The 27,318-nt window shown below is 40.6% G+C and overlaps 1 protein-coding gene across 5 annotated transcripts in view; it reads right to left on the bottom strand.

Annotated features, from left to right (window-relative positions):
* The window catches only part of CACNA1H (calcium voltage-gated channel subunit alpha1 H), a 531,346-nt gene that overhangs the window by 219,020 nt on the left and 285,008 nt on the right, over positions 1–27,318 (bottom strand). For 4 of the 5 annotated variants that reach the window (XM_056533793.1, XM_056533794.1, XM_056533796.1 and 1 more), the window contains exons 4-5: positions 11,983–12,116; positions 45–142 (exon numbers count right to left, since the gene is read on the bottom strand). In XM_056533793.1, the coding sequence (XP_056389768.1) occupies positions 45–142; positions 11,983–12,116 (232 nt within the window). Of the gene's footprint in view, positions 1–44; positions 143–11,982; positions 12,117–16,156; positions 16,517–27,318 lie in introns of those variants that run through there. The other variant, XM_056533797.1, reaches the window with a different exon arrangement.

The raw sequence follows: 27,318 nt of genomic DNA, 5'->3' as shown, positions 1-27,318 counted from the left end.
ACCTGGCGGTGACTAAGAACCGCGATCGATGACATGGTACTTACTTGGGACTCTATTAATGGCTCTTAGCGGCCTTAAAACTCGGACAGTGCGGATGGCAGACAGGCTGACGTTGTGTCCGTCCAGAGAGTATTCCATCATCCTAAGGGGAAAGAGAACACAAGTCAATGTAACGGTCACATGGTCCCTCGATCTCGAAAAGTGGGGACCTTCAGATGTTGCAACCCATTGCATTGGAACCCACAAGCTTTTGTTTCTTTACACCAGTGGTCTTAAAAATGTGCACCCCTAGCTGTTACAAAACTACAACTCCCAGCATGCCCGGACAGCCAACGGCTGTCCGGGCATGCTGGGAGGTGTAGTTTTGCAACATCTGGAGGTCCACCACTGACATAGCCCTATATATTTAAAGGGGATTTAGCACCTTTTTCAATCAAATAAAAAAAATCACAGTGTCCCCCATAGTAGTACCAGTCACTGTTCCCCCCCCCCCCCCCCCATAGCAGGGCTAGTGAATGTACCCATAAGGGTATGTTCACACTACTTGGTTCTACCGCGTAGTGTGAACAAACCCTAAGACTGGCAGCTTCAGTGCCTCATTATGGAGCCAGCCAGAGTGCCCCCATAACACAACCACCAGTAAGTTCGGGGACAGCCATGGGAACCAAGCCAGCACCTCTCCATACAATCATTTAGTTCTGCCACCATTGTAGCCATTGCTAGGCAATAATTGTGCGGCGCTACAGAATACGTTGTTGCCTTGACAATTAGGTGTAATGGCGGTAAGCGGCACTCTGGCGGCTCGCACATAATGAGGGGTATTATTTCCCAATATATATCTAAATGTGCATTGTATTGATTTCCCCAGCCTTGTTCTATACATCTCGGCAATCAAGCTATTATGGTTATTTTTTGCTCCGGTGACTCGTCGTTCGCCGTCACGGCTGATTGCCGTTCTCCTTGCTCTTGTGGGGAAGCGATTCTTTTTTTCCTGGTATCCAATTGTCCTCATTTATGTGGATACGGGGGGGGGGGGGGGGGGAGAAGATTTCTCAGAAGATTTAAGAAAACTTTGTTTCATGCGGTAAACTTGTCGTCGAGATACTGTATGGTAAAGATGCCGTTCCTAAAATATTTAAAGGGAAACGGTCACCTCGTGGGGGGTGAATTGGGCCCATTAAGTGGCATCCCCTGTCCCCTTTAAGTTCTAATAGCAAAATGTAGCATGGGGTCCCTCACCATGATTGCTGTCAGCAGCGCGGAACTGTGTTTTTAATCCCACCCCCGCCCGTTTCTGATGAATTTGTGACCATTACCACCCACTCCTGCAGGGTGTTTGTTCCACTCCCACCTGCACCGGCAACATTTGTGTCCAATTGCTTCCATTCTCGGTAACATGTGGTCCAATCCCGTCCACTTTTGCTAATATCAGTTGAAAGAGAAACTGTGTAGTGGGTGGAGACAGAACTCACTGTAACCAGTCAGATTAAGGGGATTCTGACAGTAGAAAGAGAAGCCATGAAGTGGGTGGAGACAGATCAAGAGGATGTAGTGAATTTGGAGAGGAGATAGAACACTGTTTAGCCAATCAGATCAAGAGGATGATAGAAGCCGTGAAGTGGGTGGAGACAGATCAAGAGGATGATGACAGTGTGAGGAGAGGAGTAGTGAATTTGGAGAGGAGATAGAACACTGTTTAACCAATCAGATCAAAAGGATGATAGAAGCCGTGAAGTGGGCGGAGACAGAACATACTTTAACCAATCAGATCAAGGGGATAATAACTGTAAAAAGAGAAGCTCTAAAGTTGGTGGAGATGGAACACACTGTAACCAATCAGATGAAGGGAATGATAACAGTAGAAAGAGAAGCTCTGAAGTGGGCGGAGACAGAGCATACTGTAACCAATCATATCAAGGGGATAATAACAGTAGAAAGAGAAGCTCTAAAGTGGGTGGAGACAAAGCACACTGTAACCAATCAGATCAAGAGGATGATGACAGTGTGAGGAGAGGAGTTGTGAATTTGGAGAAGAGATAAAAACACTGTTTAACCAATCAGATCAAGGGGAAGATAGAAGCCGTAGAGTGGGCGGAGACAGAACACACTGTAACCAATCAGATCAAGGGGATAATAACAGTAGAAAGAGAAGCTGTGAAGTGGGCGGAGACAGAACACACTGTAACCAATCAGATCAAGGGGATAATAACAGTAGAAAGAGAAGATGTGTAGTGGGTGGAGACAGAATACACTGTAACCAATCAGATCAAGAGGATGATGACAGTGTGAGGAGAGGAGTGGTGAATTTGGAGAGGAGATAGAACACTGTTTAACCAATCAGATCAAGGGGATGATAGAAGCCGTGAAGTGGGCGGAGACAGAACACACTGTAACCAATCAGATCAAGGGGATAATAACAGTAGAAAGAGAAGCTGTGAAGTGGGCGGAGGCAGAGCACACTGTAACCAATCATATTAAGGGGATAAAAACAATAGAAAGAGAAGCTCTAAAGTGGGTGGAGACAGAACACACTGTAACCAATCAGATCAAGAGGATAATAACAGTAGAAAGAGAAGCTCTAAAATAGGTGGAGACAGAACACACTATAACCAATCAGATCAAGGGGATAATAACAGTAGAAAGAGAAGATGTGTAGTGGGTGGAGACAGAACACACTGTAACCAATCAGATCAAGAGGATGATGACAGTGTGAGGAGAGGAGTGGTGAATTTGGAGAGGAGATAGAACACTGTTTAACCAATCAGATCAAGAGCTAATACATCCTGTAACCAATCAGATCAAGAGCTAATACCTCCTGTAACCAATCACATCAAATGTTGCTGACACCAGCAGTAGAGAAGCTGTGAAGGAGGCGGAGAGAAAACACACAACAACCAATCAGATGACGGTAATGATGACAGCAAGAAATGAATGTGTTGTCCTTGTGGGGGGCAGTGACCATTCATGTATGTATGCTAGTACCTGACGAACCTGACGAAGAGGGGGTCCCAGAACCTGACGAAGAGGGGGTCCCGCTCCTCGAAACGCGTTGTTCGCATGCCTTTGTAAAATAAATTGTTTGTTGTTTTACTAAGTCCGTACCTTGCCGGGTATTATTTACTAGCCCTACCTTACTGAGAGGAGAGCGCCGCTGACTGCACCGCTTCATCGGGAGACCTTTCTTCCACCACCTGTATTCAACCCAACGTCCTCCATCTGCTGGAACGGGATTAGTGCAGGCTGCACTCCTCTATATACCACTCATTGTGGGAACAAGCGAGCTGTGGTGTTGTGCTCATAGCGCAACACATAAAGGTGAGCACATCTAGACCCATTCCTCATCTCTTCTCCCTTAATAAGGATAATTGCGCTTAGATGCGCATCGGTCTGTCTGTTTTTTTGTCTTTCATATTATTATGCTAGTAAGGGGGAACAGAATGGAAACCACATGAAAGCAGTTGGGAAGTGGGCAGAGACAGAATTCTGTGAAACCAACCATATCAAGCAGCAGAAGAAGAATGTGAGGACTTTTTAGGAGACAGTGACTAGTTTGTGTGAGTATGTTAGCAAGGAGGAGACAGAGACCTGTTTCACTGTTGTTAAAGGAGTTGTGAACTGGGCGCAGACAGATCAAGGCAACAATGGCAGCAGATGATAAATATATTGACCTTGTGGGAGACAGTGACCTGTTTATTCATGTGAGGATGTTAGTAAGGAGGGAACAAAGAACGTTTTCCCGTTATTACTGGAGATGTGAACTGGGTGCAGATAGAATGCCATGTAACCAGCCAGATCAAGGCAACAATGGCAGCAGCAGGAGATGAATGTATTGACCTTGTAAGAGACAGTGACCTGTCCTTTTCATTTATGATAGGGAGGAAAGGGGGACATATGTTCGTTTGTTATCATGGCACCACAGAAGAGGTGTGGACAGAGATCTGATTGGGGCAATGATGACAGAAGCAGAAGATGAGGGTCTTGACCCTGTGGGAGGAAGTGACTTCTTCATTCTTTAGGTTAGTGGGGAGCGGACAGAGCTCTTCCGCTAAGGGATGATATCAGAAAAAGACTGAACCAAACAAGATGATTAGAATAGCGAATGGCAGCTTGGCTCAAAGCTTGATAACTAGACGCCCCTGGGTCTCCCAATTTGCCGGATTTTTTTGCCTAACGTCTGTGTGTTCATTGTAATGAACTCATGAAAGCCAAGTGAATAGGCCAAAGAAAAGTGGCGTATTCATCGCTCTTGTGCTGGCGGCTTATCAGCGTATCCCGGTAATAGCTGCATTATTTCCAAGTCCACTTACTGCAGAAAACAAGCCACTTATTATGTTGACGCTCAAGCTGTTAAAATCAGCAATTACCCCACAATGCACTGGACAAGTTCCTCGCCCGCGTAGTAATTAGAAACTTGCTTTTTTGTTTAAGCGTAGGGTGAATGGTGACAGGCGCGCACACAAAGTCTCGACGGGCAAAGCTTTAGTAAACAACGAAAAAAGGCTTAGATCATGTGCATGTATGTCCTTCCATGGACGACCTGCCAAATGCCAGCGCCAGCTGTCTGCTCGTTGTCAGTGTGGTATTGTCTCAGCAGCGTCCCGGCTTCTACCTCTTTCATTACAGGAAGTTAAATAGTCCTCTGATTGTCAATGTGGTGTTGTCTCAGCAGCTCCTCCCTCTCTCCTGACAGGAAATTGTGTAGTCCTCTCATTGGCAGTGTTGTTTTATCTGAGCAACTCCCCAGCTCCTCCTCCTTATCCGATACAAATCAGTGTGGTGTTTTCTCCAGCTCCTCCCTCTCTCCTGACAGGAAGTTGTGTAGTCCTCTCATTGGCAGTGTTGTTTTGTCTGAGCAACTCCCCAGTTCCTCCTCCTTATCCGATACAAATCAGTGTGGTGTTTTCTCCAGCTCCTCCCTCTCTCCTGACAGGAAGTTGTGTAGTCCTCTCATTGGCAGTGTTGTTTTATCTGAGCAACTCCACAGCTCCTCCTCCTTATCTGATACAAATCAGTGTGGTGTTTTCTCCAGCTCCTCCCTCTCTCCTGACAGGAAGTTGTGTAGTCCTCTCATTGGCAGTGTTGTTTTGTCTGAGCAACTCCCCAGCTCCTCCTCCTTATCCAATACAAATCAGTGTGGTGTTTTCTCCAGCTCCTCCCTCTCTCCTGACAGGAAGTTGTGTAGTCCTCTCATTGTCAGTGAGGTGTTGCCTCAACAGCTCCTGGCTTCTCTATGCATATAATCATCTTCTGTTGTTTCAGGAGGCATGGCTGGAACTTGTCTTTGAGTTCTAGCCCTCATAATGCTTCATTAGCAGACAAACCCAGAATTTCTCTCTCACAGGCCACAAAATAAGGGTCCAATTACATGGAGAGGCCGATATCACCCTATGTAATGGGGCAAATCAGCAAATACTGGAATAGGCCATGTGGCAAAACTCCTAGTTTCCTCCTAGACACGTTCTAATAGTCCTGCAGTACCTTGCTTCCTATTTTTAGATGTCATATATATATATATATATATATATATATAAATGTTGCAGTATCTTGTCACTGGACTAATACGGCTACTCAAATTTAATATATATATATATATGTATATATATATATATATATATATATATATATATATATATATATATATATAGGGATTGATATGTATTTTTTTTCTCTATTTTTGTATTAAGTTTTGCTGCATATTTTATGTGTATCTTTATATAATTTGTGCGCATCAGGTCGTTCTTTTGAATACTTTGTGTATTTATTTTATGTATTTTTTTCGTCTTTTAATGTACAAGGATTAATGAGTATTTTTTGCATATACGGTAGTTTTGTTGGGTATTTTATCAGAATCTTTATAGAATGTCACAGTTTTATGCATTTAATGTTTACATTGTTTATTTTTTCATATTTTTATTTATAAGGATTGATGAGTATTTTTTTTGTCTATTGTTGCATTTAGTTTTGTTGAGTATTCATGTGTATCTTAATACAGTATATTGTCATGCTTTTGAGTACTTTGTGTATTTATTTTATTTAAAAAAATTTTTGTATTTTAATACATATCTAAGGATTAATGAGTATTTTGTCTATGTTTGTATTGAGTTTTGTTGTTTATTCTGTGTATCTTCACATAATGCCATGCTTTGGTGTACTTTATGTGTATTTATTAAAATTTTTTATATATTTTATTTTTATGTATAATTTTTTATATATATTTATTTAATTTTATTATATATCTTTATATATTTAATTTTTTTATATATTTATTATATACTGTATATATATATATATATATATATGGATTGATGAGTATTTTGTGTCTATGTTTGCATTAAGTTTTGTTGTGTATTCTATGTGTATCTTTATATGTCATGCTTTTGTATTCTTTATGTGTATTTATTTTCTTTCATATATATATATATATATATATAAAAATTTATATATATATATATATATATATATATATATATATATACACACACACACCTGTGTATGTATATATATATATATATATATATATATATATATATATATATATTGATTGATTGATGAGTATTTATATATATATATATATATATATATATATATATGGATTGATGAGTATTTTTGTCTATTTTTGTATTTCTTTTTAATGTGTATTCTATGTGTATCTTTATATAATGTCATGATTTTGTGTATTTTATGTTTTTTTTTTATTTTATTGATATTTTTTTTCCATATATTTAGATATTTTTGCATGTGGAGTTTTTTTTTTACATAAGCGGATGGCAGCTTAATAATAAACAACTCCCCCGGTGAGTTCGCTATTCTCCCTCTCTGTCTCTTACTGGCACAGACATCGTGTCCTCTTATGGCAATCAGAATGTTCCCTGGAATTTGCTGTCAGAATTAAGAAGGAAAAAAAAAAAAAAAACACAACAGGCTTACAGGACGGTGACTAAGCAGCTGCGAGACCGCATCATATAAAAATGACTAAGACCGCACAAACAAATTGGCCTTCTCATTGGCTGCAAATGTATGCATGACCGCATTGTCCACTGCTGCCAGACACCAGACCTGGCAAAATATTACAGGATAACTGTGCCAGTACTGCTCCTGTGATACTCCTTATTACAGTGCTTCCCAACCAGGGTGCCTCCAGCTGTTGCAAAACTACAACTCCCAGCATGCCCGGACAGCCAAAGGCTGTCCGGGCATGCTGGGAGTTGTAGTTTTGCAACAGCTGGAGGCACCCTGGAAGGGAAAGACAGTAATAGCGGATGTTTAGGAGTTAAACTTCTAAAATGTCCCCAGTGTCAGGATAACAGCACAAATCACAACCGGAAAAGGATGATATGGATATCTGCTGTTCTACCCACCGTGACAGGATTGTCATCTCGTATAGCGGAACACATGTAACACAAAGCAATATTACCGCTATAAACTGCGCTGGAGCGGGATGGGAGAGGTTTATAAAGTAATGTACAGAAACACTGTGGAGCTGACCTGAACAACCAGGTTCATAGGAGGCAGTATTATAGTAGTTATATTCTTGTATGTAGGAGACAGTATTATAGTAGTTATATTCTTGTATATAGGAGCAGTATTATAGTAGTTATATTCTTGTATATAGGGAGCAGTATTATAGTAGTTATATTCTTGTATGTAGGAGACAGTATTATAGTAGTTATATTCTTGTATATAGGAGCAGTATTATAGTAGTTATATTCTTGTATATAGGAGGCAGTATTATAGCAGTTATATTCTTGTATATAGGAGGCAGTATTATAGTAGTTATATTCTTGTATATAGGAGGCAGTATTATAGTAGATATATTCTTGTATATAGGAGCAGTATTATAGTAGTTATATTCTTGTATATAGGAGCAGTATTATAGTAGTTATATTCTTGTATATAGGAGCAGTATTATAGTAGTTACATTCTTGTATATAGGAGCAGTATTATAGTAGTTATATTCTTGTATATAGGAGCAGTATTATAGTAGTTATATTCTTGTATATAGGAGCAGTATTATAGTAGTTATATTCTTGTATATAGGAGCAGTATTATAGTAGTTATATTCTTGTATATAGGAGCAGTATTATAGTAGTTATATTCTTGTATATAGGTGCAGTATTATAGTAGTTATATTCTTGTATATAGGAGCAGTATTATAGTGGTTATATTCTTGTATATAGGAGGCAGTATTATAGTAGTTATATTCTTGTATATAGGGGCAGTAATATAGTAGTTATATTCTTGTATATAGGAGCAGTATTATAGTAGTTATATTCTTGTATATAGGAGCAGTATTATAGTAGTTATATTCTTGTATATAGGAGCAGTATTATAGTAGTTATATTCTTGTATATAGGAACAGTATTATAGTAGTTATATTCTTGTATGTAGGAGACAGTATTATAGTAGTTATATTCTTGTATATAGGAGCAGTATTAAAGTAGTTATATTCTTGTATATAGGAGCAGTATTATAGTAGTTATATTTTTGTATATAGGAGCAGTATTATAGGAGTTATATTCTTGTATATAGGAGCAGTATTATAGTAGTTATATTCTTGTATAGAGGAGCAGTATTATAGTAGTTATATTCTTGTATATAGGAGCAGTATTATAGTAGTTACATTCTTGTATATAGGAGCAGTATTATAGTAGTTATATTCTTGTATATAGGAGCAGTATTATAGTAGTTATATTCTTGTATATAGGAGCAGTATTATAGTAGTTATATTCTTGTATATAGGAGCAGTATTATAGTAGTTATATTCTTGTATATAGGTGCAGTATTATAGTAGTTATATTCTTGTATATAGGAGCAGTATTATAGTGGTTATATTCTTGTATATAGGAGGCAGTATTATAGTAGTTATATTCTTGTATATAGGAGCAGTATTATAGTAGTTATATTCTTGTATATAGGAGACAGTATTATAGTAGTAATATTCTTGTATATAGGAGCAGTATTATAGTAGTTATATTCTTGTATATAGGAGCAGTATTATAGTAGTTATATTCTTGTATTAGGAGCAGTATTATAGTAGTTATATTCTTGTATATAGGATCAGTATTATAGTAGTTATATTCTTGTATATAGGAGGCAGTATTATAGTAGTTATATTCTTGTATATAGGAGCAGTATTATAGTAGTTATATTCTTGTATATAGGAGGCAGTATTATAGTAGTTATATTCTTGCATATAGGAGCAGTATTATAGTAGTTATATTCTTGTATATAGGATCAGTATTATAGTAGTTATATTCTTGTATATAGGAGGCAGTATTATAGTAGTTATATTCTTGTATATAGGAGCAGTATTATAGTAGTTATATTCTTGTATATAGGATCAGTATTATAGTAGTTATATTCTTGTATATAGGAGGCAGTATTATAGTAGTTATATTCTTGTATATAGGAGAAGTATTATAAAAGTTATATTCTTATACATAGGAGACAGTATTATAGTAGATATATTCTTGTAAATAGGAAAAGTATTATAGTAGTTATATTCTTGTATATAGGAGGCAGTATAATAGTAGTTATATTCTTGTATATAGGAGAAGTATTATAAAAGTTATATTCTTGTACATAGGAGCAGTATTATAGTAGTTATATTCTTATAAATAGGGAGCAGTATTATAGTAGTTATATTCTTGTATATAGGAGCAGTATTATAGTAGTTATGAATTCGGGTAGAAAAACAGACATGGTGCACATCTACAATCTTGTATAATGATCTAATTGCTTCTCAGCATAATATCAAAACTAACAGGTTGTTAGTATACATTTTTGATCAAAAAGTACAAGCCCACTCGCCACGTCAAGGCCACCTATTTAGAGTGGGTCCCTAACGTCCCTAGCATAAAATGGCGCAGCACCGAGCGGCGACCACCACCGCCGCAACACCAATGCCCACAGGGGGGAAACAACCCACCGGCAGAGCGGCCCCAATGCCACTCAAAACCAGTCTATGGGCCGCACCCCCCCCCCCCCCCCCGCAGACACGGCGCCACGGCAGCTACGGACACCGCACAGCACCACACCAGTGTGAACAAGGTGTAATGGCTCACTTACCATGCTCTCCCAGTCAGACTGGGAGGCTGCTAGGAAAGAAATGACCCATGTGTAGCTAACTACTACTTATATAGGGTTGGGCTGAGGGGGTGGGGAAGAGTGCAGACAACATGTTCAAACAAAAAAAAAAAAAGAGGGGATAGAAGTTTTTGATATTATGCTGAGAAGCAATCAGATCATTATACAAGATTGTAGATGTGCACCATGTCTGTTTTTCTACCCGAATTCACATTATAGTAGTTATATTCTTGTATATAGGAGCAGTATTATAGTAGTTATATTCTTGTGTAAAGGAGCAGTATTATAGTAGTTATATTCTTGCATATAGGAGCAGTATTATAGTAGTTATATTCTTGTATATAGGAGCAGTATTATAGTAGTTATATTCTTGTATATAGGAGCAGTATTATAGTAGTTATATTCTTGTACATAGGAGGCAGTATTATAGTAGTTATATTCTTGTATATAGGAGACAGTATTATAGTAGTTATATTCTTGTATATAGGAGCAGTATTATAGTAGTTATATTCTTGTATATAGGGGCAGTATTATAGTAGTTGTATTCTTGTATATTGGAGACAATATTATAGTAGTTTCATTCTTGTATATAGGAGCAGTATTATAGTAGTTATATTCTTGTATATAGGAGGCAGTATTATAGTAGTTATATTCTTGTATATAGGAGCAGTATTATAGCAGTTATATTCTTGTATATAGGAGGCAGTATTATAGTAGTTATATTCTTGTATATAGGAGACAGTATTATAGTAGTTATATTCTTGTATATAGGAGCAGTATTATAGTAGTTATATTCTTGTATATAGGAGGCAGTATTATAGTAGTTATATTCTTGTATATAGGAGACAGTATTATAGTAGTTATATTCTTGTGTATAGGAACAGTATTATAGTAGTTATATTCTTGTATATATATGAGACAGTATTATAGTAGTTTTATTCTTATATATAGGCGGCAGCATTATAGTAATGTTCAGGCAATTTATTTCTTCTCCACTCCCCTTAGTGAATCATGTAATATATAACTCAATAAGCTGAAACAATAGGCACAGGACATTCTGGTTGGGATTCCCCTTTAAAACTGATCTACAACATCTGGCCTGCAAACTTCCACAGGGATTAAACATCATCAACATTTTACAAGTTCAGAAGTAACCAGTGCTTGTCAGTGATTAAAAAACACGGCTGCTCTTTTAAAGGGGTACTCCGGTGGAAAACGTTTTTTTTTTTTTTTAACAACTGGTGTCAGAAAGTTAAAAAGATTTGTAAATTACTTCTATTCAAAAATCCTAATCCTTCCAGTACTTATTAGCTGCTAAATACTACAAAGGAAATTATTTTCTCTTTGGAACACAGAGCTCTCTGCTGACATCACGAGCACAGTGCTCTCTACTGACATCTCTGTCCATTTTAAGAACTGTCCAGAGTAGGAGAAAATCTCCATAGCAAACATATGCTGCTCTGAACAGTTCCTTAAATGGACAGAGATGTCAGAAGAGAGCACTGTGCTCGTGATGTCAGTAGAGAGCTCTGTGTTCTAAAAAGAACAGAATTTCCTCTGAAGTATTCAGCAGCTAATAAGTACTGGAAGGACTACAATTTTTTAATAGAAGTCATTTACAAATCTGTTTAACTTTCTGGCACCAGTTGATTTAAAACATTTTTTTTTCCACCGGAGTACCACTTTAAGAAACAGTGCCCCTCTTGACCGTGGTCTGTGGCTGGAATGGCAGCTCGGTCCTGCAGCCTCACACAGTCCATGTACAACCGTAGTGTTGTTTCTGAAAAAAAGCCACCATATTTTCTAATCTCAATACAATCCCCGTGACCAGGAGATATCTACAACATGATAGCGGTGAGGAAGCTGAAGTCCCCGGGGACATAATTCACTACTCACCCAGCCATGACGATAAAAAAATCCAGTCTGTTCCACGTGTCTCCCAGGTAACACTTCTGCCCAAAGATGCCCAATGCTATCATCTTAATGACCATTTCCACCGCAAAGAAAGCGAAGATGAAGCCATCAAATGCCTGGGGCAGAAGAAAAGACAAATCCTTATTACCATTGATTCAATTTACTTCTAGAAGACCAACTACTGTTATTTCCTATGAGGCTGAGACACCTGCACGGCCCAGCGCACTCATCACACTGTAAGCACATTACACATTGGCGTCTTATCCTCTTAGTTGGGGGATCTGGAGGGCTTCAAAAATGTAAAGTTTGATGGAAAAAGTTCCGCATGAATGTGCACAGTGTACAAAACCCTCCGTAAACTGATGTCTGTGAGTAAGTTGTTGAGTAACTTTATATCTCTGACAGAAGTGGTCCCCAAGAGACCCCATCAGCACACGACCAAAAGTATGTGAACACCTGCACTGCATCTACTCCATGTTCTTCCTAGTCATACCCATAGGCCAGAGTATTGAGTTGGGCCCATTTCCTTCTACGACAGCCCCCAACTATGGGAAGACTAGATTTTTGGACATGGCAGAAAGGTTTGGCCACTGATCTTGTGTAAATGGGTAAATACCAGATCTATCTATCTCATATCTATCTATCTATCTATCTATCTATCTCATATCTATCTATCTATCTCATATCCATCTATCTAATATCTATCTATCTCATATCTATCTATCTCATATCTATCTCATATCTATCTATCTAGCTATCTCATATCTATCTATCTATCTATCTATCTATCTCATATCTATCTATCTATCTATCTATCTATCTATCTATCTCTCATATCTATCTATCTTCTATCTATCTATCTCATATCTATCTATCTCATATCTATCTATCTTATATCTATCTATCTATCTCATATGTATCTATATCTCATATCTATTTATCTCATATCTATCTATCTATCTCATATCTATCTATATATCTATCTATCTCATATCTATCTATCTATCTCATATCTATCTATCTCATATCTATCTATCTAATTTCTATCTATCTCATATCTATCAAACTCATATCTATCTATCTATCTCATATCTATCTAGCTAATTCATATCTATCTATCTAACTCATATCTATCTATCTATCTATCTATCTCATATCTATCTATCTCATATCTATCTATCTCATATCTATCTATCTAACTCATATCTATCTCATATCTATCCATCTCATATCTATCTATCTATCTAATATCTATCTCATATCTATCTATCTATCTATCTCATATCTATCTATCTATCTATCTATCTATCTATCTATCTCATATCTATCTATCTATCTATCTATCTCATATCTATCTATCTATCTATCTATCTCATATCTATCTATCTATCTATCTCATATCTATCTATCACATATCTATCTATCTATCTATCTCATATATATCTATCTATCTATCTCATATCTATCTATCTCATATCTATCTATCTATCTATCTATCTATCTATCTATCTCATATCTATCTATCTATCTATCTCATATCTATCTATCTCATATCTATCTAACTAACTCATATCTATCTATCTCATATCTATCTATCTATCTATCTATCACATATCTATCTATCTATCTATCTCATATCTATCTATCTATCTCATATCTATCTATATCTATCTATCTATCTATCTATCTATCTCATATCTATCTCATATCTATCTCATATCTATCTATCTATCTATCTCATATTTATCTCATATCTATCTATCTATCTATCTATCTATCTCATATCTATCTCATATCTATCTATCTATCTATCTATCTATGTCATATCCATCTCTCTCTTTCTCACCTTGTATGCTGTCAGTCTCATTTTGACTTTTTTCTACACTTTATAAATTTACTTCGGTTTTTCAGAGCCTCTCGTAACGTTTCCACCAATTCCGCTTTACAATTGAGTTTCTTACAAGTGAATCCTCTCCTGTAGTAATACAATAATTCCCCTTCATGGCCGCCGGCTAGTCAGCAGGATGAGGTGACATTGTTAGTGAGTCTCTCTGAACAGACGGGGACCGGCGAGCGACACCGAGGAAATCTACTATTTCTTATGAGAATATCTGAGGCTACGGATAATGAAGAATATTCTATGCATCTCTATGACCCCCGTATAGTCCCTGTATACTGCCCTTCGGGTGGATAGATTATAGGCAACCGATACATTATAGCCAATGGACAATAAATCCCTGGATGAGCAGACCTTGGGTGTAGGTGACCGGGAGGAAGAGGATGTGTCCGAATAATCTATATGAATTTATGGGAGTACACCGGAGGCCGTGTAGAGGACAATGGCTTCTCCAAACAGTTTGGGAATGAGAAGACATCTAAAGCTGGGATCACACTGTGTTTTGGTCTCTGATTCACTGTTTCCATTACAGTACGTTTCATTTTGCCGTACGCAAAAATGCAGTCAACTACGCAATTGTGTAAGTCGGGGGGACAACTTATAGGATCAAATGTATATGTTAAGGGATGCTGCTGTATGCCATACTGTCCGTTTCCCATTGACTTGTAACGTACACTTTTTTTGGGGGGGGGGGGGGGGGTGCCCCCCCCCCCCCAAAAAAAAAGTGTACGTTACAAGTCAATGGGAAACGGTCAGTATGGCATACAGCAGCATCCCTTAACATATACGTTTGATCCTATAAGTTGTGTACATTAAACAGACGGCAGTAATGCAGTGTGAACGCACCCTAACCCCTTAGCCTCCCTTTTTTGTATTCTACAGGTTGTGGAGTCAGGTTACCTAGCAACCACATGACTTCCTGTTCTGGTCAGCCATGTTTCAGCTCACAGGAAGTTGTGTCTGTTGTGTAAGAGACTATTCATGGGGGAGATTTATCAAAACCTGTCCAGGGGGAAAAGTTGCTGAGTTGCCTATAGCAACCAATCAGATCGCTGCTTTCATTTTTTGAAAAGGCCTCTGGAAAATGAAAGCAGCGATCTGATTGGTTGCTATGGGCAACTCTGCAACTTTTCCTCTGAACAGGTTTTGATAACTTCCTCCTATTTTCATACACACATATCTAGGCCTTGAATTGTGTTATTCCAGGGCTACAAAATGGGCAAAAAAAGGGCCTCAATGCCAATGTAAAGGTGGGCATCTAGAAAGGTTTTGTGTGGCGCTTAAAATGTCCCCCAAATGTTGGCTAGAACCAATATTTCATATCTGCTGACCATTCCAATTTTGCGTGGACAAACCTGTGAATCAGGCCCAGAAATAGGAGGAGTTTGTGTATACCCTGCCCAAAAGTGGGCGTTTCAGTGGTGTTCATGGTTGTTTTTGGGCCGGGGCTTTGAAGGGTGCTGTGTCAGATTATCAGCCCCATTAGAGAAGCCGTCACACATCACTGTTTGTGACACAAAATCAGCCATTCAGGGTACTGTGCGCCCATCCCAACTCTGCAGAAAAGACATCACTAACAGGCAAAAGCAATCGATGGCAGAGCCATTCTGCTCATTGTGCTTCTCCTGAAAGTGCAATTTATGCCCACATAGTGCTAAACGCGCTTAGGGTGTCCAAGTGTATAAGATTAGGGTTACATGAGCACTATCAGAATCAAAAACTTTTTATATGTTGTACATCTTGGCAAAACATTAAAGGGGTACTCCACAGGAAAACGAACTGGTGCCAGAAAGTTAAACATAGTTGTAAATTACTTCTGTTAAAAAATCCCAATCCTTCTAGTACTTTTCCGCTGCTGTATAATACAGAGGAAGTTCTTTTCTTTTTGAATTTCCTTTCTGCCTGGCCACAGTGCTCTCTGCTGACACCTCTGTCCATTTTAGGAACTGGCCAGAGTAGGAGCAAATCCCCATAGCAAACCTCTCCTGCTCTGGACAGTTCCTGACATGGACAGAGGTGTCAGCAGAGAGAACTTCCTGTGTATTATACAGCAGCTGATAAGTAATGGAAGGATTGGGATTTTTTTAAATAGAAGTCATTTACAAATCTGTTAAAATTTCTGGAATCAGTTGATTTAAAAGAAAATGTTTTCCAGTGAAGTACCCCTTTAACCTTTCTAAAAATACTTCAGAAACAAAATGTTATTTCCTTTTTATAAAAATCATGGCTTATAAAAAAGACCGCTTGGGGTCCCTATACCATCCAGAATATAATCCTGTCCGGCTGCAGCTTCATCTTTGTCCCAACTGAAGCACAGGCCGGGACAAAGTCCAACAAGTGAGGGCAAGACTAGCACTCCTCTGTGCTCACTCCTGTCCTATCAGACTGCAGCATGGAAACAGAGAGGAGGGGGTTACAGAGCAGCCTGCAGTGATTGGTTGAAGAGACCCAGCACAGCAGAATCAGGGAGGAAGTGAATGCATGATGAGTGAGGGCGGGTTCAGTGCTTGCCTCGGACACGCCCCTTCCTTAGCAGTGGCTGTCAGAATGAGTGAGCAGCAGAACAGAGGGATTTGTAAAGCTAATTTCACATAACCGGAAGTGACAAGGGAGTGCTTTTCTGATGGGGCCCACAGTCTGACACATAATAGGCATTCCTACTGTAGTAACATATTAGGGGACAGATATTTAAGTTGGACGTCTAATCCAAATGATGATCTGATGTGTGACAGATAGAGATGAGAAGCTGATGGAGTCTGCGATCTGTATAAAGAGTCTGCGATCTGTATAAAGAGTCTGTGATCTGCATAAAGAGTCTGCGATCTGTATAAAGAGTCTGCGATCTGTATAAAGAGTCTGTGATCTGTATAAAGAGTCTGCGATCTGTATAAAGAGTCTGCAATCTGTATAAAGAGTCTGCGATCTGTATAAAGAGTCTGCGATCTGTATAAAGAGTCTGCGATCTGTATAAAGAGTCTGCGATCTGTATAAAGAGTCTGCGATCTGTATAAAGAGTCTGCGATCTGTATAAAGAGTCTGCGATCTGTATAAAGAGTCTGCGATCTCTATAAAGAGTCTGCTATCTCTATAAAGAGTCTGCGATCTGTATAAAGAGTCTGCGATCTGTATAAAGAGTCTGCGATCTGTATAAAGAGTCTGCGATCTGTATAAAGAGTCTGCGATCTGAAGTATAAAGAGTCTGCGATCTGAAGTATAAAGAGTCTGCGATCTGTATAAAGAGTCTGCGATCTGTATAAAGAGTCTGCGATCTGTATAGTCTGCGATCTGTATAGTCTGCGATCTGTATAGTCTGCGATCTGTATAAAGAGTCTGCGATCTGTACAAAGAGTCTGCGATCTGTATAAAGAGTCTGCAATCTGTATAAAGAGTCTGCGATCTGAAGTATAGAGTCTGCGATCTGTATAAAGAGTCTGCGATCTGTATAAAGAGTCTGCGATCTGTATAAAGAGTCTGCGATCTGAAGTATAAAGAGCCTGCGATCTGTATAAAGAGTCTGCGATCTGTATAAAGAGTCTGCGATCTGTATAAAGAGTCTGCGATCTGTATAAAGAGTCTGCGATCTGTATAAAGAGTCTGCGATCTGTATAAAGAGTCTGCGATCTGTATAAAGAGTCTGCGATCTGCATAAAGAGTCTGCGATCTGCATAAAGAGTCTGCGATCTGCATAAAGAGTCTGCGATCTGTATAAAGAGTCTGCGATCTGTATAAAGAGTCTGCGATCTGCATAAAGAGTCTGCGATCTGTATAAAGAGTCTGCGATCTGAAGTATAAAGAGTCTGCGATCTGTATAAAGAGTCTGCGATCTGAAGTATAAAGAGTCTGCGATCTGAAGTATAAAGAGTCTGCGATCTGTATAAAGAGTCTGCGATCTGTATAAAGAGTCTGCGATCTGTATAAAGAGTCTGCGATCTGTATAAAGAGTCTGCGATCTGTATAAAGAGTCTGCGATCTGTATAAAGAGTCTGCGATCTGCATAAAGAGTCTGCGATCTGCATAAAGAGTCTGCGATCTGTATAAAGAGTCTGCGATCTGTATAAAGAGTCTGCGATCTGTATAAAAAGTCTGCGATCTGTATAAAGAGTCTGCGATCTGTATAAAGAGTCTGCGATCTGTATAAAAAGTCTGCGATCTGTATAAAGAGTCTGCGATCTGTATAAAGAGTCTGCAATCTGTATAAAGAGTCTGCGATCTGTATAAAGAGTCTGCGATCTGCATAAAGAGTCTGCGATCTGAAGTATAAAGAGTCTGCGATCTGCATAAAGAGTCTGCGATCTGCATAAAGAGTCTGCGATCTGTATAAAGAGTCTGCGATCTGTATAAAGAGTCTGCGATCTGAAGTATAAATTCCTTTGGCACTGCAGTGAGATTTCTGATACTGAAAATTAAATACATTTAGGGAACGTTCACACGTACAGGATCCTGCGCAGATTTGATGCGCAGGATTTGTAACTGCCGATTAGAAGCGGTGCTCAGTCATTTAGTTTACATTGAAATCTGCAGCAGAAAATCCTGCGCATCAAACCCTGCGCATCAAATCTGCATATGTGTGAACGTTCCCTTAACATAATTATCTTACTTTGGATGTGATGACAAATTGTTACCCTTATTTGCCCAATTTGCACAATTTTTTTGCCGCAATTGTGGGAAAATCCCGACAAAACCTGAAGCAAAAGTGCCAAAAACACAGCCTCAGGGGAGGGGTATAACTAATATACTGTATATCCTGATCCCGTAGAGATAGCAGCAGTATACAGGCAGAGCTAGAGGGAAGGTATATAACTACTATATATCCTGATCCCGTAGAGAAAGCAGCAGTATACAGGCAGAGGTAGAGGGAAGGTGTATAATTACTATAAATCCTGATTCCATAGAGATAGCAGCAGTATACAAATAGAGCTGGAGGGGAGGTGTATAAGTACTATATATACTGATCCCATTGAGATAACAGCAGCAGTATAGAGATAGAGCTGGAGGGGAGGTGTATAACTACTATATATCCTGAACCTATAGCGATAGCAGCAGCAGTATACAGATAGAGCTGGAAGGGAGGTGTATAACTACTATACTTCCTAATTGCATACAAATAGCAGCAGTATACAAATAGAGCTGGGAGGGAGGTGTATAACTACTATATATCCTGATCCCATAGATATAGCAGCAGTATACAGATAGAGCTGGAGGGGGAGGTGTATAAGTACTATATATCCTGATCCCATAGAGATAGCAGCAGTATACAGATAGAGCTGGAGGGGAAGTGTATAAGTACTATATATCCTGATCCCATAGAGATAGCAGCAGTATACAGATAGAGCTGGGAGGGAGGTGTATAACTACTATACTCTACAATGTCATTTTAAACCAGTGGTCTCCAAACTGTGTTCCTCCAGCTGTTGTAAAACTACAACTCCCAGTATGCACGGACAGCCAACGGCTGTCCGGGCATGCTGAGAGTTGTAGTTTTGCACCACTCGGATCATTTTATCTAGCTATGGTATTATGGCCGTCCATCCAATACATTGTCGCGCTGTAAACCGTACGGAGTATAGGAGGGCAGAGCGACCTTATACAGCGCAATAACAATATTTCCGTGTTTTTCTCGCCGCGATTACCGCTGTTTGCGTGAACTTTCAATCCTTCCTTTAAAGTGTCTGCCAATAAACACGCGCCAATGTGAACTGTCGAGGCGGCTGCCAGGATTTCTTTGTCCTATACGTTTTTTTCTTGTTTTAAAGAGAGGAAATATATTTAGCCCCTGTCGTGCTGCGTGACGGCAGCCAAGAAGAAGGCAAAAACGCGTTAACAATCGGAGAGGAGCGCACCGGCAATATAATTGGCCCCACAACACCAGTCAGTGCACACCAGGAACCCGCCGGACCCCAGCTAAGGATTATAGGACTGATTTATAGATTTACTATATCGACGATTTGCTTCATTAGGAGAGAAAAAAGGTGCAGGTTGAGCAGAGCTGAGTTTGTCACGTGTAGCGGTGCAGAGATTAGCAGATGCAGGAAGGATTGGGGGCTGTGAAAAACTAGAGAGCAGAGCTAGGATGGTCAAAATTGCGTAGCTGACTTTGTCGCATGTAGCAGAGCTGAGGTTAGCAGCTTCCTCAGGAACAGGGCAGCCGCATTGACAGAGTTTGGATTTTCGGGAGCAGCAAAACTAAACCTAACCAAGCTAGGATGGTCAGAATAGCAGAGCTAGGTTTGTGAGGTACAGTGGAGCAGAGCTGGGTTTGTCAGGTACAGTAGAGCAGAGCTGGGTTTGTCAGGTACAAAGGAGCAGAGCTGGGTTGATCAGGTACAGTGGAGCAGAGCTGGGTTTGTCAGGTACAGTGGAGCAGAGCTGGGTTTGTCAGGTACAGTGGAGCAGAGCTGGGTTTGTCAGGTACAGTGGAGCAGACTGGGTTTGTCAGGTACAGTAGAGCAGAGCTGGGTTTGTCTGGTACAGTAGAGCAGAGCTGGGTTTGTCAGGTACAGTAGAGCAGAGCTGGGTTTGTCAGGTACAGTAGAGCAGAGCTGGGTTTGTCAGGTACAGTGGAGCAGAGCTGGGTTTGTCAGGTACAGTAGAGCAAAGCTGGGTTTGTCAGGTACAGTGGAACAGAGCTGGGTTTGTCAGGTACAGTAGAGCAGAGCTGGGTTTGTCAGGTACAGTAGAGCAGAGCTGGGTTTGTCAGGTACAGTAGAGCAGAGCTGGGTTTGTCAGGTACAGTGGAGCAGAGCTGGGTTTGTCAGGTACAGTGGAGCAGAGCTGGGTTTGTCAGGTACAGTGGAGCAGAGCTGGGGTTGTCAGGTACAGTGGAGCAGAGCTGGGTTTGTCAGGTACAGTGGAGCAGAGCTGGGTTTGCCAGGTACAGTGGAGCAGAACTGGGTTTGTCAGGTACAGTGGAGCAGAGCTGGGTTTGTCAGGTACAGTAGAGCAGAGCTGGGTTTGTCAGGTACAGTAGAGCAGAGCTGGGTTTGTCAGGTACAGTGGAGCATAGCTGGGTTTGTCAGGTACAGTAGAGCAGAGCTGGGTTTGTCAGGTACAGTGGAGCAGAGCTGGGTTTGTCAGGTACAGTGGAGCAGAGCTGGGTTTGTCAGGTACAGTGGAGCAGAGCTGGGTTTGCCAGGTACAGTGGAGCAGAGCTGGGTTTATCAGGTACAGTGGAGCAGAGCTGGGTTTGTCAGGTACAGTGGAGCAGAGCTGGGTTTGTCAGTTACAGTGGAGCAGAGCTGGGTTTGCCAGGTACAGTGGAGCAGAGCTGGGTTTGTCAGGTACAGTGGAGCAGAGCTGGGTTTGTCAGGTACAGTAGAGCAGAGCTGGGTTTGTCAGGTACAGTGGAGCAGAGCTGGGTTTGTCAGGTACAGTAGAGCAGAGCTGGGTTTGTCAGGTACAGTGGAGCAGAGCTGGGTTTGTCAGGTACAGTGGAGCAGAGCTGGGATTGTTGGACAGAGTCGAGTTGAGTTTGTCAGATGCAGAAGGACTACAGTTGTTAGATGTAACAGAGCTGATAGGATCAGAGTAGCAGAGCTGACATTGTCAGATGCACCAGCAGTGGAATTGAACTGGAACGAGGCCTCCAGCTGTTGCAAAACTACAACTCTCAGCATGCCGGACAGCCGGGCATGCTGAGAGTTGTAGTTTTGCAACAGCTGGAAGCTCCCTGGTTGGGGAAACACTGCAATGAGTTAAATAACAGATTCGGCTCTGCTACATCTGTACGTTAGCTCAGGAGTGACAGATGGGAACAGATGGGAGTGTTTGTGTGTTTTTCTTTTTTATACCTGACCTCATGTCATGGAGAGGGGGATACGCCTGCGCCGTGTAATCGCTACATGATGCACCCCGCTATTCTGCTGTCAGCTTATTACAGTTACAAGGAAACAGTAAGATTGATACGAACCGTGAAACCCCCTGAGGTGTGCTCTGGTGCTGCTCAGAATTAAAGGGGGCCCCCATAACAATACACCTGTAAAGATCCTTAAAGGGGCAGTCTGATCATCCAAAGTTATCCCTGATTCACAGAACTGAGAAGGATCTAAGACGTGGAGGTCAAGTGTCTTCTGAAAAAATGGAGATAATGGAGGATCATGTTGATGAGAAAATCCCTTTAAAGCTGGGTGTCAACTAATAGGAATGACATAATCTCCCACAGTGGTTGTTGCTCAGCTTTCCCAGTGCACTGAATGAGGTTGGGAGATGGGGATGAGATATTAGGTCGGGATATGAAGCAAGGATATGAAGACGGGATATGAAGACGGGATATGAGGATGAGATATGAGGACGGGATATGAGGATGAGATATGAGGATGGGATATGAGGACAGGATATGAGGATGAGATATGAGGATGAGATATGAGGATGGGATATGAGGACAGGATATGAGGACAAGATATGAGGATGGGATATGAGGACGGGATATCTGGAAGAGATATGATGTCGGGATATGAGGATGAGATATGAGGATGGGACATAAGGACAGGATATGAGGTTAGGATATGAGGATGGGATATGAGGATGAGACATGAGGACGGGATATAAGGACAGGCTATGAGGTCAGGATATGATGTTGGGATATGGGGATGAGATATGAGGATAGTATATGAGGATGAGACATGAGGACGGGATATAAGGACGGGATATGAGGATGAGATATGAGGTCGGGATATGGGGTCGGGATATGAGGATGGGATATGAGGTCGAGCTATGAGGACAGGAAATGTAAACGGGATATGAGGACAGGATATGAGGTCAGGATATGAGGTCAGGATATAAGGTTAGGATATGAGGACGGGCTATGAGGTTGGGATATGAGGATGGGATATGAGGTTGAGATATGAGGTTGGGATATGAGGATGGGATATTAGGATGGGATATGAGGTTGGGATATGAGGATGGGATATAAGGATGCGATATGAGGACGGGATATGAGGACGGGATATGAGATCAGGATATGAGGTCAGCATATGAAGACAGGATATAAGGTTAGGATATGAGGACGGGATATGAGGTTGGGATATGAGGATGGGATATGAGGTTGAGATATGAGGTTGGGATATGAGGATGGGATATGAGGTTGGGATATGAGGATGGGATATGAGGATGCGATTTGAGGCTGGGATATGAGGATGGGATATGAGGTTGGGATATGAGGATGGGATATGAGGATGCGATATGAGGATGAGATATGAGGACAGGATTTAAGGCCAGGATATGAGGATGAGATATGAGGTTGAGATATGATGTTGGGATATGGGGATGAGCTATGAGGATAGTATATGAGGATGAGATATGAGGACGGGATATAAGGATGGGATATGAGGAAGAGATATGAGGTCGGGATATGGGGTCGGGTTATGAGGATGGGATATGAGGTCGAGCGATGAGGATGGGATATGTGGACGGGATATGAGATCAGGATATGAGGTCAGCATATGAGAACAGGATATGAGGACAGGATATGAGGTTGGGATATGAGGACGGGATATGAGGACAGGATATGAGGACGGGATATGAGGTTGGGATATGAGGACGGGATATGAGGTTGGGATATGAGGACGGGATATGAGGACAGGATATGAGGACAGGATATGAGGAAGGGCTATGGAATCAGGATATGAGGTCAAGATATGAGGATGGGATATGGGGTCGGGATTTGAGGATGGGATATGGGATCGGGATATGAGGTCGGGATATGGGGTCAGGATCTGAGAACGGAATATGAGGACGGGATATCAGGTCGGGATATGAGGACAAGATAAAAGGATATTAGCCCTGATGACTTGTGGTTCGGGCAGCATGAAAGTAATGACAGGTTCAATTTAACAGATGAGATCTTAGGACAGTGTTTCCCAGGATGGTGCTTCCAGCTGTTGCAAAACTACAATTCCCAGCATGCCTGGCCAGACTTTGTGCATGCCGGGGGTTGTGGATTTACAACATCTGGAGGCACCCTGGTTGGGAAACACTGTCTTATGGGTATGGTCCACAGAATCTCTTCTTATGACCCAATCAGAGTAGAGTGTCGATTGTGTAACGCACTCAGAGCGCTTTTTTCAATAAACTTTATTGACAAGAATTCAAACCTTCCTTTAATCGTCCATTGTTCACCATGGAGAACGCTCCCTGCGCTTCCGTGACACATCCTGACAGTAAATGAAGACTCTGCCACATCCTTAATTTACGACTCCTCCGAGAACCGCCGTTATGTGGAAGAATATGGTTTATGTCCATAAATATAGCGCTGTTCTGCAGTAATACTTTACGAGCTTGTAAAAAAGCTGTACAGATGTAGCAGAGCCGAACGTGTAATGTATCTGTGTGCGGTGAGAAGTCTGGATAAACCTGCAGAAAATGACAGACAAGACAGCAGGATAACCCAGTACCGTATTTTTCGCCATATAAGACGCACTTTTTCTTCTCCAAAACCGGGGGGAAAAGTCGGTGCGTCTTATACGGCGAATACACATTAGAACCCTGTCAGAACCCTGCCCTATCACGGCGGTCCCTGCGGCCATCAACGGCCGGGACCCGCGGCTAATACAGGACATCACTGATCGCGGTGATGCCCTGTATTAACCCTTCAGACGCGGCGATCAAAGCTGACCGCCGCGTGTGACGCTTCAGTGAAACTAACCCGGCTGCTCAGTCAGGTTGTTCGGGACCGCCGCGGCGTCCCGAACAGCTTACAGGACATCGGGAGGGACCTTACCTGCCTCCTTGTGTCCGATCGGCGAATGACTGCTCCGTTCCGGGATCCCCTGCATGGCCGGCGCTCTCCTTCATCGTCATCACGTCGTCGCGCACGCCATCCCGTCATCCAATAGGAGCGGCGTGCGTAGCGACGTGATGGCAGCGACGGAGAGCGAGGATACCCGGCATCAGAGATGTTCTGGAGCGTCGGGGACACCCCGGGGATGCGGCGACAGAGATGGAGGGCGACATCCAGGGCAGCGGTGACGAGCAGTGACGGTCCGGAGCAGCGGGGACACGTGAGTATTACCTCCTATGCAGTGGTCTTCAACCTGCGGACCTCCAGATGTTGCAAAACTACAACTCCCAGCATGCCCGGACAGCCGTTCGCTGTCCGGGCATGCTGGGAGTTGTAGTGTTGCAACATCTGGAGGTCCGCAGGTTGAAGATCACTGTCCTATACTTTACATTGTATTTGGTTCAGAATCTTTTTTTTCTAGATTTTCCTCCTTTAAAATTGGGTTCGTCTTATATGGTGAAAAATACGGGTAAGTTGTGCTCAAACTCAGCTCTACTACATCTGTACAGAATTTCAGCCAAGAGAGTGCAATGATCAGAGATGAACAGGTTAAACTCTTTTTCTCTCCTAATTGTCCCTCCAGGGGGTCCGGATTGTGAGTACTTTGTTACATGGGACTGCTTGTCATGTGTCTGGAGGATTGGTTCCTGTTAATAATATATATTCTATGTTCTATTTCTGTATAGGATTTATATATAAGTCGTGTTCCCAGATGATTTGTATCAGAGAAGAACATTGTGCGGTGAGTATGAGAGCGAACACAGGAGAACATGAGGATGACCACACCACATAGATACATAGATAGATACATAGATAGATATGAGATAGATAGATAGATAGATATGAGATAGATATGAGATAGATAGATATGAGATAGATAGATATGAGATAGATAGATAGATACATAGATAGATATGAGATAGATAGATAGATAGATACATAGATAGATATGAGATAGATAGATAGATAGATAGATAGATAGATATGAGATAGATAGATAGATAGATATGAGATAGATAGATAGATAGATAGACAGATAGATACATATGAGATAGATAGATACATAGGGGGAGATTTATCAAAACCTGTGCAGAGGAAAACTTGCCCAGTTGCCCATAGCAACCAATCAGATCGCTTCTTTCATTTTTCACAGGCCTTCATAAAAATGAAAGAAGCGATCTGATTGGTTGCTATGGGCAACTGGGCAAGTTTTCCTCTGCACAGGTTTTGATAAATCTCCCCCATAGATAGTAGATAGATACATAGACAGACAGACAGATAGATAGATAGATAGATAGATAGATAGATAGGAGATAGATATGAGATAGATAGATAGATAGATAGATAGATAGATAGATATGAGATAGATAGATAGATAGATATGAGATAGATAGATATGAGACAGATAGATAGATATGATATAGATAGATATGAGATAGATAAATATGAGATAGATAGATATGAGATAGATAGATATGAGATAGATAAATATGAGATAGATAGATATGAGATAGATAGATATGAGATAGATAAATATGAGATAGATATGAGATAGATAGATATGAGAGATATGAGATAGATAGATAGACATAGATAGATATAAGATAGATAGATATGAGATAGATAGATATGAGATAGATAGATAGATATGAGATAAATAGATATGAGATAGATAGATATGAGATAGATAGATATGAGAGATATGAAATAGATAGATATGAGATAGAGAGATAGATATGAGATAGATAAATATGAGATAGATATGAGATAGATAAATATGAGATAGATATGAGATAGATAAATAGATATGAGATAGATATGAGATAGATAGATATGAGATAGATAGATATAAGAGAGAGAGATATATGATAGATATGAGATAGATAGATAGATAGATAGAATAGTGAGTACAGCTCTGGAGTATAATACAGGATATAACTCAGGATCAGTACAGGATAAGTAATGTAATGTATGTACACAGTGACCTCACCAGCAGAATAGTGAGTACAGCTCTGGAGTATAATACAGGATATAACTCAGGATCAGTACAGGATAAGTAATGTAATGTATATACACAGTGACCTCACCAGCAGAATAGTGAGTACAGCTCTGGAGTATAATACAGGATAGAACTCAGGATCAGTACAGGATAAGTAATGTAATGTATGTACACAGTGACCTCACCAGCAGAATAGTGAGTACAGCTCTGGAGTATAATACAGGATATTACTCAGGATCAGTACAGGATAAGTAATGTAATGTATGTACACAGTGACCCCACCAGCAGAATAGTGAGTACAGCTCTGGAGTATAATAATGGATATAACTCAGGATCAGTACAGGATAAGTAATGTAATGTATGTACACAGTGACTCCACCAGCAGAATAGTGAGTACAGCCCTGTAGTTTAATACAGGATATAAATCAGGATCAGTACAGGATAAGTAATGTAATGTAATGTACACAGTGACCTCACCAGCAGAATAGTGAGTACAGCTCTGGAGTATAATACAGGATATAACTCAGGATCAGTACAGGATAAGTAATGTAATGTATGTACACAGTGACCCCACCAGCAGAATAGTGAGTACAGCTCTGGAGTATAATACAGGATATAACTCAGGATCAGTACAGGATAAGTAATGTA

Source organism: Hyla sarda, chromosome 8 (assembly GCF_029499605.1).
Source record: "Hyla sarda isolate aHylSar1 chromosome 8, aHylSar1.hap1, whole genome shotgun sequence".
NCBI classification, from domain to species: Eukaryota; Metazoa; Chordata; class Amphibia; order Anura; family Hylidae; genus Hyla; species Hyla sarda.
The sequence above is the reverse complement of the archived record's forward strand: the minus strand, read 5'-3'. Positions and strand labels throughout refer to the sequence as shown.